Source organism: Malaclemys terrapin, chromosome 6 (assembly GCF_027887155.1).
Source record: "Malaclemys terrapin pileata isolate rMalTer1 chromosome 6, rMalTer1.hap1, whole genome shotgun sequence".
In the NCBI taxonomy this organism is placed as follows: domain Eukaryota; kingdom Metazoa; phylum Chordata; order Testudines; family Emydidae; genus Malaclemys; species Malaclemys terrapin.
The window spans coordinates 39,632,597-39,646,140 of NC_071510.1; the positions used below are offsets into that span (position 1 = coordinate 39,632,597).

At 47.9% G+C, this 13,544-nt stretch overlaps 1 protein-coding gene across 2 annotated transcripts in view; it reads right to left on the minus strand.

Moving 5' to 3' along the window:
• ENTREP1 (endosomal transmembrane epsin interactor 1) overlaps positions 1–13,544 on the minus strand; it is a 45,899-nt gene that overhangs the window by 18,317 nt on the left and 14,038 nt on the right. For both annotated transcript variants that reach the window (XM_054032810.1, XM_054032809.1), the window contains exons 3-6: positions 11,309–11,419; positions 8,422–8,550; positions 6,551–6,658; positions 6,259–6,392 (exon numbers count right to left, since the gene is read on the minus strand). In XM_054032810.1, coding sequence (XP_053888785.1) covers positions 6,259–6,392; positions 6,551–6,658; positions 8,422–8,550; positions 11,309–11,419 — 482 coding nt within the window. The remainder of the gene's footprint in view (positions 1–6,258; positions 6,393–6,550; positions 6,659–8,421; positions 8,551–11,308; positions 11,420–13,544) is intronic.

Below are 13,544 nucleotides of genomic sequence, written 5' to 3' on the forward strand. Positions count from 1 at the left end.
TAGATTGAGGGTTGCGGTGTCCAAATAGGTGTGTGAGAGGCATTCTGGAGCTCCCCTTTTCCCTGTGCTCCTGGGGGGAGAGGACCTGAGTGAGAAGAGCTCTAAACAAGCTCTAGCAAATAATGATGGAGTGACTAGGTGCTGCCAGACCATTCTGTGCTTCCATTCTCTTTTCTGTGTGCCTTCTCCACATCTTCAAATGCTTCACTGAATGTTTGAGCTTTCTCCAAGATGAGTCTCATCTCATCTTCTGGGAGAACATCATTGTTCATGCAGTGGCCAAGTGCCATCCATTTCAAGCAATTCTTTGCCTCATTTATAAGTTTGTGGATTCTACAGCCATGGTTATATGCTTTCCTCTTAGAGCATGGCTGTTGACTAACGCATCATAGGTCAGAGGTTCTCAACCAGGGGTAATCAGAGGTCTTCCAGGGAGTACTCAACTTATCTAGATCACTGTTGCTTAACCTGGGGATGCAGCTCTCAGGAGGGGTCATGGGGATGGGTTTAGGGGAGCATCACAAGTGCAGGGCTGTCATTAGGGAGTGGCAAACAGGGCAACTGCCCGGGGCCCCACACCACAGGAGGCCACACGAAGCTAAGTGACATGCTTTAGCCCCAGGTGGCAGGGCTTGGGCTTCAGACAAGGCTCACAAGTGAAAAACAGGTTCAAGTATCACACTGAAATGTAAGTACAATATTTATATTCCAATCAATGTATTTTATAATTATATAGTAAAAATGAGAAAGTAAGCAATTTTTCAGTCATGGTGTGCTGTGACACTTTTGTATTTTTATGTCTGATTTTGTAAGCAAGTAGTTTTTAAGTGAGGTAAAACTTGGGGTATGCAAGACAAATCAGACTCCTGAAAGGGATACAGTAATCTCGAAAGGTTGAGAACCACTGCTCTAAAAAGCCAGAGACTGTCATCTCTGTAGTGACCTTTAACTCATGCTGGCTGGAGATTCAAGAGCTGCAAAACCAAACTTGAAGGTGGCGTTGTCATACTCTCAGTTCAACCATGTCACTGGGACATTGACTTTCCAGAATCTCTTTAGATTTGATGATGGTGGCAAGTCCAGTGACCATAAAAACAACATCAGTCACCAGGACGTGGACTGAGGTTTGAAAATGCATGACGGGTTTTTAATATCATGAGGGTTTTTTTTTTTTTAAATAACTTGATCTTCATTGTGGGAAATCCCTCCAACCCCCAAATAAAATTTAAAGCCAAACATCAATGGAGTTAATGGCCTCATGAGCAAGAACTCCCTCCAGCCCCTAAGTGCGCACCCAGAAAAATATCATCTGGGTGTTTCCTTTCTACCATATTCTTCCTATGGAAGGTCCCATCTAATCTAGAACAGTTACTGATATTATGCTAATCTTGAAAAATTACTTAATTACTATGTCTGCTTCCTTGTAAGACAACAAGATTACAGGTAGGAGTAAAACATACCGCATCTGTAATGCTAGTTTGTTGTCTGTGTCTGACATTAAATAAGAAATTTAAAAGGTTTCAGGGAGAGCACATTGCATGGATGTACAAACAAACAAAAATCCACTGGCTTCAAAAACAATGGATTTGGCTCTGCAATTTGAAGGGTGGAGGAGGATGTGTGCTCATTCCAAATGTGTTCTTGGCATGCATTTTGGTCTCTGCAATGTTTCCTTTATACTAGAGGTATCTCTGTTTTGGAAGTTCCCCAAATGTGCTTCACTGATGGCATTTCCATCGCCTGGAGGTAGCTCCTGATCTATTCACTTCTGAACAATGCTGATCTGATTTTGGAAGCTGAACCCACTGTAGTTCCAGGATAGAAAAGCAGGTCACTGAGCCTGCTTGGCATTCAATACACAAGCAGGGGGAGGGACAGGGTAATGGAGGAGAAAAGGTCAGGTCAAATCTAAATCACACACTGCTGGACACTGTGGATCTGATCTAGGGTGAGTCATGTTTCCCAGTCTCCCAAGAGAGGAAATTAAATCTGTCTGTTGCTTTCTACTTCTGAGCTCACTACACCATCAAAAATGCACCATAACTGAACACAGCCCTCGTAACACCACAGAATCACCCTTTTCATCAGCAAGTCATGAAATTACATTTCCATTTTCTGCTAGCCTGAAGCCCATCTCTAGAACAGATTAATAGCAATAAGAATATTTTATTTACCTAATGAAAGTCCTTACTGTAGAATTACAAAAAATAAAACCTCACAATTCTGGGACTGAAGGATCTGAAGCTCTGCCTGGAAGTGTTCAACTGAATACAGGTGCCAGAAACTGCTATTTTAGGGCCTGCCCTAATTTCCTCTCAGAATGTAATTAACCTAGTTTGCTTTTGCCTAAGACACAAGAGTTAATATACACACACTTGTGAAAAGTACATGGGATCATCCCATAGGATCTTTAATAGCTACAAGGGTCACGGCCTTGGTTATATCTATCAACTCACAGACAACATCTCCAGCAGTTCTCTATCCTTTAGTGCCATACTGTGACCTACCTTAAATTGGTGTAATTTGGTGAGGAATTTCTTCCGTATTCTAAATCTGTGACTATTACAAATATTCACGGTGGTTTTTTTTGAAACATCTATGATATCTATTACAGTAACTTCTCACTTAAAGTCATCCCGGTTAACATTGTTTTGTTGTTACGTTGCTGATCAATTAGGGAACATGCTCGTTTAAAGTTGTGCAGTGCTCCCTTCTAATGTCGTTTGGCAGCCGCCTGCTTTGTCCACTGCTCCCAGGAAGAGCAGCCCGTTGAAGCTTGCTGGTGGGGGCTTGTAACCAGGGTGGATCGGCAGCCTCCCTATCAGCTCCCCGCTCCCCTAAGTTCCCTGTGCTGCAGCCGCCCAGCAGGCTACCAATTGCCGGGCAGGTCAGCTGTCCCTCCCCCCACTGCCATGTGCTGCTCCTGCCCTCTGCCTTGGAGCTGCTCCCAGAGACTCCTGCTTGCTGTGCAGAGGAGGAAAGGGGGGGAGCTAATGTCAGGGTGTCCCCCTCCCCCCTGCTCCTGCACCCAGCTTACCCCTTCTCCATATAGAGCAGGAAGGGACACGGACGGAGAGAGACAGGGGCAGCAGCTGCTGTCTCAACTTCCTGATCCACTTAAAAAGACAATGCACTTCAGAGTGGGTCAGCCAGAGGTGAAAGTAAGCCGGTCCGGTCTGGTACGGCACGGCGTACCGGCAAGAGCCAGTATGCCGTGCCGGACTGGACCGGCTTCTGCGGCGGTGATTTAAAGGGCCCAGGGCTCCAGCCACTGTGGGGAGCCCCGGGCCCTTTAAAGCGCCGCCGGAGCTCTGGCAGCCGGATTCGGGCGGGGATTTACAGGGCCCGGTTTTCCTGACACTGTGGGGACCCTGGGCCCTTTAAATCCCCGCCAGAGCTCTGGCAGCCGGGCTCCCGCGGTGATTTAAAGGGCCCGGAGCTCTGTGCCCTTTAATTCACCCCTCTCTGCAGCTGGTAGCTCTGGGGTGATTTAAAGGCCCTGGTGCTCCCGGCCACAGCCGGAGCTCCAGGGACTTTAAATCTTGAAATGCCCTGCCTCTTCTGGTTGAGGCCACACCCCCGCTCAGGACTCCGGTGTACCGGTAAGTCCTTTAAGTTACTTTCACCCCTGGGGTCAGCTTACTTAAAGGGGCAGTGTGCATCTCTCTCTCTCTCCCACACACAAGGTGTGTGTCTGTCTCTGTCTGCTATGCTGTCTTCCCTCCCTCGTGTTCGTGCTGCCTTGTGTGAGAGGCCACATTAACAACAATGTGTTAACCCTTGAGGGCTCAGCCAAGTGCTAGTTCATCATTTAGCAGCAAGACATTCCCTGGGAAATATCCCTCCCTCTTCCACCCTCTAACTTCACCACCTCAACCAAGCTTCACAATCATCATAGCTGTGAACAGTATTAAATTGTTTGTTTAAAACGTATACTGTGTGTATATCTATATAATATATAGTTTTTTGTCTGGTGAAAAAATTTTCCCAGGAACCTAACTCCCCCCCATTTACATTAATTCTTATGGGGAAACTGGATTCGCTTAACATCGTTTCACTTAAAGTTTCATTTTTCAGGAACATAACTACAACCTTAAGTGAGGAGTTACTGTATTTGTATTACATTAATGGCTACAGGCCTCAAATAACATTGTGCCCCATTGTAGTAGGTGCTGTATGTACAGAGAGACAGCTCTTGCCCTGAAGAGCTTACTATCTAAGACGACAAAGGGTGGGAGAATGGAAGAATTATTGTCCCCATTTTACAGAAAGGGAACTGAGGCACAGCGAGATTATGACCCCAATCCTACAACAAGAAGCATAAACTGGCCTCTGGGGTGGAAACCTACAAACAAAACTTTGAAACTTGCTGGATTTACTACATGATTTTTCACACACTTTTTTGAAAAAGACAACTTATATTGTTATGGGTCTGAAACTAACGTACTTCCTATTTTCTCTTTCCGATCTTTATCCATTGGAAAACTCCCTGGTAAAAGCCACACAGCTATTACTTTATCCTCCTTAAGACTCACTTCTGCTGTAATGCCTTCTAAACCCTGCCTAATGAACATGGGTAGGCAGTGATGAGATACGACTGTTCATCTCCCGCTTCCTTCCTTCTCCTACTCCCTGGTACTAACTCCTCCATGTCTGCTATTTCTCCTCACCCTACCTCTACCCCCAATAAATAATTAAACCAACAAAAAAGTGCAACCACAATAAAATATGTATCTAACACAAGGCTGTGCCTGTTCCACATCATGTTCTTTTGACTGTATGTTAGATCTGTGTCCCCTTTGTCTGTTTGGGTCTTTTATATTATAAACCCTCCAGGGCAGAGATTGTCTCTTTATCTAAGTTTGGCAGCCCTGGAAACTGAAATCCTCTCTTCGTGCTTGGGAAAGGTACTTTGCAGGCAATAAAATGCAAAGCCCTCCACTGAACTGAAATGACTAATCTCTATCTCTATGGCCTACAGTAGGCCTCAGGCCATGCTGTCCTCACAGATCCTCAGGATTGTCCATTTGGTGCCTGGCACATCTTGGGAAAGGGGCAACATTGGTACCTTTGCAACTCTCTGATCCTCACGCTGCCAGGCTCTGGTCCAGTCAATTTAGGGTAAGTCTTCATAGCAGAGTTAAGCTAGGCTCTTACGCAGGATTTGCCCCTAACCCCGTCCTATCCACACAAAAAACCCTTTCTCCCAAGTTTGGTGGTGCTTTTATTCTGAGCTAGCTGGCTCATCTGAAGCTATAGGCTAAAGCCCAAATGCTGCTTTCACTGGGGCTGATAACCGCCCACTGTGCAGTGAGGATGCAGTCTAAACCACTCTTGTGCTGATAGCCCTCCTAAGCCTTCACACAATTTCATCCATGGGCCCAGAAGGACAGACAAGTTCTCCCACAATTCATTAGCAAGAATGGAGTGATTCTTCTTACTGCAGCACTGAAAGCTATGAGCTATCACCCCAGAAGTCCTAGAGACAAACAAGTGAATGCAGAACCAGTGTGGGCCCAGTAACGTAGGTAGGGCTTTGCAGTGTAGCTCACACCCAGGCTAGGCTAACCCAGGTACTAGAGTCCCGAGCACAGCGCCCCCAATGGGGCTGAAGCCAGAGCCATGGGGCTGAAGCCCCAAGCCCCAGCACTCCCCGTGGGGCTGAAGCTAGGAGAGGAGCCATAGGGTTGAAGTCCAGCACTCCGAGCCCCAGTGTGTCTAAAGCACCGGTGCCCCCATGGGGCTGAAACTGGGAGCAGAGCCGCGGGAAGGCCCGAGCCTCAGCATTTCCCGCGGGGCTAAAACTCCGCACCCTGGTGCCCCAGCAAAACTGAAGCCAGGAGAGGAGGCATGGTGCTGAAGACCAGTGCCCTAAGCCCTGTTGCTCATGTGGGGTTGAAATAAGGAGTGGAGCTGTGTGGCTGAAGCCCAGAGCCCCTAACCCCAGCGCTATGGGGCTCCCTGCGGGGCTAAAGTTGGGAGTGGAGCCATGGGGCTAAAGCCCGGATCCCAGAGATGCCCCTCCCCCATGGCCTGCAGTCTGGCACCCCAAGCCACCCACTCTGTGGCTGAAGCCCGAAGGCTCCTGCACACCTGGTGGCTTAAGCCAGGAGCCCTGAGCCCCCTCGCCCTCCGCTGGGCCCTGGAGTTTTTATAGCATGTTTGGGTGGGGGTGGGGGGAATGGCTCAGAAAGAAAAAGGTCGAGAACCCCTGCTGTAAGAGACACGTAGAAAAGACGATGGTTTCGTGCTTTTTACCTGCGATTCATTCTGGGTGTGCAAGAGTAGAACGTAGCAAAATATGATGGAGGTGGCACAGGTGGTACAAAGTCCTCAGGATCAGAAATGCGGCCTTGTTCTTCAATTTCCTCTACAGACACCTGAGATTCATCCTAATCAAACATAATCTCTGTTAACCAACAAACTTCTCTACGCTGGTATAATGTACAAATAAGCATGACTAGATTATACAGAAGATCTGGCTACTGGTTCTGCAGTTCTATGATCATTACTGCTGTATTTTATTAGATAGTGCCTTGCACTCACTTACTATGCAGGATCTTCTTGTTGCAAATATCTGCAAGTAACGCAGGGCAGCTGCTACCAAGCATACTGTGGTTGTCAGAGCGTTGAGGGCACACAGAGCAAAGAGAACTTTCTGAAGAGCAAAAAGATTATGAAAGTAATACATCAAACATCTGCGAAAGGCGAGGGAGAAGGAGGAGGAGAACAGTAATAATCTTTACAATCTATATTTTGACTCAATCTTCCAGATGATCTGTGGGATCTGGCTAATTTTTAAGGGTTTATTAGAATCATAGAATATCAAGGTTGGAAGGGACCTCAGGGGGTCATCTAGTCCAACCCCTTGCTCAAAGCAGGACCAATCCCCAACTAAATCATCCCAGCCTGGGCTTTGTCAAGCCTGACCTTAAAAACCTCTAAGGAAGGAGATTCCACCACCACCCTAGGCAACCCATTCCAGTGCTTCACCACCCTCCTAGTGAAAAAGTTTTTCCTAATATCCAACCTAAACCTCCCCTACTGCAACTTGAGACCATTACTCCTTGTTCTGTCATCTGCTACTACCGAGAACAGTCTAGATCCATCCCCTTTCAGGTAGTTGAAAGCAGCCCTAGGATCCACTGGGGGGGCCCAGAATGAAGGAGAGGGGGAAATCAGAGGAGTTTCAGGTTGCTGAAAAGAGGGTCAAATCTTCTCCAAGCAGGAGTTCTGACCCTCCTCACCAACTTGCTGTGGGAACCCTTCCCTCGTTCCTTGGGCAACGAACTCACATGCTTTCCTAACTAGGCCAAGAACCAGGAGAGAGGAGGAGGTTAGGGTTACCATACGTCCTCTTTTTCCCGGACACGTCCGGCTTTTCGGCACTCAAACCCCCGTCCGGGGGGAATTGCCAAAAAGCCGAACATGCCCGGGAAAATGGCGGCTCTGCTCCTCCCCTGACTCTTCGGCTCTGTTTAAGAGCCGAGCTGCCCAAGCGCTATGGGCTTCAGGCAGCCCCCTTGCCTCCAGACCCCAGCCGCCGGCCGGGCACTTCCCCTCCCGGGCTCCAGCGGCGCAGGGTCCGGAGGCACGGGGGCTGCCCGAAGCCGGTAGTGCTGGGGCAGCTCGGCTCTTAAACAGAGCCGAAGAGTCAGGGGAGGAGCAGAGCCTCCGCAGCTCTGCTCCTCCCCTGACTCTTCGGCTCTGTTTAAGAGCTGGGCATGGGGGCTGCCCGAAGCCGGTAGTGCTCGGGCAGCCCGGCTCTTAAACAGAGCCGGGCTGCCCGAGCGCTACCGGCTTCGGGCAGCCCCCATGCCTCCGGACCCTGCGCCGCCGGAGCCCGGGAGGGGAAGTGCCCGGCTGGGGGCGCAGGGTCCGGAGGCAAGGGGGCTGCCCGAAGCCCAAGCGCTACCGGCTTCACGGTTTGCCGGGCAGCCTCCAGACCCTGCGCCCCCGGCTGGGCGCTTCCCCTCCCGGGCTCCAGCTGCGCTGGGCAAGCGCCAGCCGGGGGCGCAGGGTCTGGGGGCTGCCTGGCAAACCGTGAAGCCGGTAGCGCTCGGGCAGCCGTTTCCCCGTGGCTGGGAGTGGGAGGGAGGAGGGGGCGGAGTTAGGGTGGGGAAGGGGCGGAATTGGGGCTGGGCTGGGGGTGGGGAAATGGGTGGGGCCAGGGCCCATGGAGGGTCCTCTTTTTTTATTTAATAGATGTGGTAACCCTAGAGGAGGTACTTGTCAGCAGCATAGTCTGCAGATCAAGAACAAACTACACTGGAGCCAGAAGCAGTTTCTGGGCAAGGAAATGGGCTAGAAGTCAATGGGAATTGCTGCATGGCAAAGAGCAACACACTTTAATACTGTATTTTCTCCCTGTGATGTAAAGATTCTCAAAGCATTAGCTCTTTGGTGTTGCTTTCACAGTACCTTGAGTAGAAGGTGAACAGCGCTACATGACTGGACTGGGTACAGCTTCAATGCATTCTCTTTCTCTGTGCATTTGGCTGGGTGAAACTCTTCACAGCAGAAACAAATCTTGCTTTCACCTAGGTCCACCTTTAACAGGAAAAAAAATAATGTGAATTATGATTTAATTTACAGAGCAATTTCACACAACAGATCTTGATGTCTAATACACAGCTGGATATGCTCTACAATATATCTGACTGATCTAATCATATGTATACAAAATCAAATTTGCATAGTTCAGTATGCCAGTGATTTATCCGTTCCATTACCGTCACATTAGATATATTTGTTTCTCTCTTATCTAAACGAATCTTTGAATTTATCAATGAAGTCTTTTGAATCTACTTTATATTTAATCACAGTCTTATTCTTCACAATGACATCAATATCTGAATGATCTCCTTTGATTCTACACTAGCAGGTTTACTTTTGGAGCAGCTAGCCTTTTTTTACCTAACATGTAACATATTTTGTATCTGTAGTATATGCTCCCATTGGGCGGTCTTTAGCACAATACTACACCAATAATAAATGTTTCTGCCACCCAGAACAATATTTCTTTCTTTGACAACCCGGTAAGACTCTACCTATGTTCCATAATTGTGTTTGGAATTTTCAGGTTCATGTTATCACCTCAATTTCCAAGTAGAAGAGGCAGGTCTCTTCAATGCTTTTAATTAACTGATTAACTCTCCCCAGTCACAACTTTGGAGGTATTTCCCCACGTGTACCAGATCATATAGTTATCATATGTCCAGGACTTTTCTGAGCAGCAGCCAATGGTTTCTTGAAGAGATGAGCACTGAGATTCTCAATAAAGCATTTAAAATTTCTTGTCTGAATTATTATTCTCCTCTACAATATATCTCTCAATAGGTTGGGGCTTGTGCAGACTTTGACCGCCAAACTGCTTGTAAGCACCAGAATCTGATACCATTACTCCAACTGATATGTTCTGGAAGCTGCATTGGCTTCCTGTGAAGCAAAGGATTATATGTTAATAATAAAATCTAGGGGATGGGGAATCAAAGACTTTATAAGCCCCAACATATCAACACCTATCAAATCTGTGGGATCTCCACTATCCTATACACTTCAGTTTAGTTTAAATCATTTTGCTGTTTCTTTACATTACTGAGAACTCTTTTGCCTTCTCCCCCTTTTTCTACAGAATGCTCCCCCCTTTTATAGTCATTGTTCTGAATATCTGGTAAAACAGTCAATTATTAATATGTAGTTTATTTGGTTGCACCTTTTAATATTTTATTTTCATGAGTTCTACTAAGTGTAACGCACTGAAAAAAGAACACTGTCTTGTACGTCATCTTAATTAAATATGATTTTCCTAGTTTATAAGAATTAGGCCTGATTGCTCTTTCATGCTTCTCGGACTGCTTATCCTCTCCAGATAATAAAACAAACCCTTTATCACAATCATGCTGTTATCCACTATATGAAATCAGTATATCAGCCTGTCAGGATTCTGTTCACCAACATTTCGGAAGCAGAGGTATCTCTGGGATTCCGTCCCACATTCTCTTCTAAATGTGACTGACCAGCTCCATGTTGAATCAACTTGTACTTCAGGCTGTGAAAGGCAGGACATGGCTCCTACTGTGTCCAAGAAAGCCACTTCTGGGCCAGCCACAGAGGTTTGCTAAAGAGCAAGGGGCATCCTATTGCCTAAGGACTGAGCACAGTGCCTCCTCAGCACGACCAGCAGGGACCAACAGCCTGAACTTGGATCATATGCATATAGGGCCGGCTCTAACGTTTTTTGCTGCCCCAAGCAAAAAAAAAAAAAAAACCCCGCCGTAAGAACATCCCCCCCCCCCAGTGCCGCCCTGCTGAACCAAAAACGACCCCCCCGAGAGCCGCCCCACCGAAACAAAAAAAAATCAACCCCAGCGCTGCCCCGCCAAACCAAATGCAAACAAACAAAAAAACCCCCAGCACCGCCCCGACGAACCAAAAACAAAAAACCCCAGCGCCACCCCGCCGAACCAAAAACAACCCCCCCAGCAGCATCCTCCTGAACCAAAAACAACAACAAAAAACCCCGAGTGCCTCCCCACCGAAACAAACAAAAAAAACCCCAAAATACCCCAAGCACCGCCCTACCGAAACAAAACAAACAAACAAACAAAAACAAACAAACAAAAAACGCGTGCCGCCCCTTACAAGGTGCCACTCCAAGCATGTGCTTGGTCGGCTGGTGCCTGGAGCCAACCCTGTATGCATGCATGGAAGCTCCTGATGTGGCCAATGCAATGACTGTTTCAATAACACACTTTAAAATAATATTTCCCCTAGTCCTATAGTTATTAAGATTTGTGTCTGACACTTTTCAATAGCCAATTTTATTTATTTTAAACTTGTTTTAAAGAGCTCTACCCAGTGATATTGTGACACTGGTAAACCAAGTGCCAGCTCTGGCCGAGGCCATAGGTGCTGGCTAAGAACTGACAAACTCGCAGCTGGAAACCAAACCAGCTCACCTGTATGTTAGATTTGGTCAAAATAGGTATGTTTTATAAGAATGTATTTAGTGTTTAGACTCTGTGAAATACTTGTAAGTTGCTGCATGCATTAATCTTACTTGTAATGGCTTTATTCCATGCTATAAGGAAATATGTCACATGCTTAAAGTTAAGCATATGTTTAAGTGTTTTGCTGAATCGAAGCCTAAATCAATATGTATTATTTTTATTTTTGCTATTCTGTGGTTGCACTTCACAACATCTTGATTTGCTGCATAGATTAATCACACTTAGGAACCCAGCAATGCCAGTTGCAGTACTTGACATGTAGTCAAGAAGAACACAGAGTTACCAAGTCTGCTCACCAGGTCACATCTTGGTACACTGGACACAAACTGAGCACCTTGACATCCTAGGATAAATCCAGCCAGGTTCAAAAGAACACAGACAACAGACAGCAAAACAAACAGGTTAACCTGAAACAGAAAAACATAGTTAACAGCAATGGAAAAAAGATAATGAAGTGAACGATAGTGAACTAATAAGTGAACTAATCCTGGCTATATTGAAGTCAAGGGCAAAACTCGCATTGACTTCAGTGGGGCTAGGATTTCATCCCTGGTATCTCATCAAAAAGGACTGACCTTGTCAATTATTTTGGACATGAACTTTGTGCAAAACTTGTTGTCTACCCCTTTTTCCTCAGAGTCTGTACAGCAGCAGACTATATGCCCTGCAGGTCAAGTACAGAGACCTATAGGTACAGTAATATTCTCTTATTAGCACTGCAAGAAATAGTTGGTTACTTTGGTGTTTAGTTAGGGTTACCATCTGTCCGTATTTCCCCGGACATTTCTGGCTTTTGCGTCTCTAAATAGCCGTCCGGGAGGAATTGGTAACAAGGTTAAAATGTCCGGGTTTTTTTTCTCCCTCGCCTCCCTCCCTCCCTTCCATGCAGAGTGCGGCTGCTGATTGGGTGGCTGGGCCAATTGAGTCGCTCCCATTGGCCTCCAGCAGCCAGAGCCCTCCCCTGCCCCCCCCCCTGTCTGCAGCCCTGTGTAACACCCAAACCGACCCACCAGGCAGCGTGTTTTGCCTACTCGTGGAGCCAGAATGGTAAGAGGAGCCCAGGGGAAGCAGTCAAGGAGCAGGGGAGGGTTGGATGGGTCCCCGGCCTTCACCTGCCACCCCCCCTCCGCTCATCCCCCCCCCCGTGAACTCCCCCTCCCTGCCTGCCTCTCCCTTGCCTGCTTGTACTGCCAGAGCCAGCAGCAACTGCTGTCTGCTGCCCCCGGGTCCTAGCGTCCCCCATCCACTAATGGGAAGACAGGCTGTCCTTACCCTGCCCTTCCACCCTAGCCCTGAGCCTCTCCAATGCCCCAAACCCCTCAGCCCCAGCCCTCATCCCCCCGCACCCTAATCCTCTGTCCCAGCCCTGAGCCTCTTCCTGCATCATGAACCCCTCAGCCTCAGCCAGAGCCCTCAGCCCCCATACCCTAATCCTCTGCTCCATCCCTGAGCCCCCTCCTGCATCATGAACCCCTCATCCTCAGACCCACAGCCCTCACCCCTGCATCCCCTCCTATCCCCAAACTCCCTCCCAAACCCCCTCTCCCCTTCCCACACACCCCCTCCTGTCCTCAAACTCCCTCCCAAAGCCTGCACCCCCTCCCTTTGCACCCTCCCACCCCCAAACTCCATCCCAGAGCCTGCACCCCTCACCCCCTCCTGCACACCCATCCCCTGCCCCAGCCCGGAGCCTGCACCCAGCACCCAAACTCTATCCCAGAGCCTTCACCCTTTACCCCTCCTGCACCCTAATCCCCAGCCCAGGACCTGCACCCCAGACCTCCTCCCCACACCCACCCCCCCCCCCAGAGCCTTAGGCAGGTGTGGGGGGGTGGGTTCTGGGCACCACCAAAATTTCTACAACCCTGCCACCCATGCGAGTGGATAAGGGTCGGGGCAGTCAGGGGACAAAAAGCAGGGGGGGTTGGGGTTCTGAGGGGGGCAGTCGGGGGTGGGAAGTGGGAGGGAGTGGATGGGGGCAGGGCGGGGGCGGGGCTAGGGCAGGGCTTCCCCCCCACCATGAGTCCTCTTTTTTGATTGTGGAAATATGGTAACCCTAGTTTAGTGCAGTTTAAAAGAGCTGAAGGAGCTTTTGAACCAGCTTTTAAAAGGTTATTTTTCTACTGGTGGGAGACAGAGATTTTCAGTAGATTCCTGCAAATTGTTTAAAAGCCCTAGAAGGCCAGCATCCGGACTAGTTGAAAGATGATCCTGCAGGTGCAAAGAGTGATTTGTAGAGTTCCCAACTTCCATTTTAGATTAGCCTCTCAACACAACTGGCTCATTAGGAAATTTGAGGCGGAAACATCTTGCAGCGCCATTTATTCAACACGGGCAATTTTCAAAACTGTTTTGCAAGGCAAATACTTCAAAGTATCTGACGTAATACAACTAGGAAACAGACATATTAAAAGAGTTTCAATTCTAATATTTTATTTCCTTCTGCTACCAGAAAGAGAAGCCCTCCATTCATGTAACAGACAATGCTTCTGATCTGCAAAACCATCATAAGAACATAAGAAAAAAAATCAT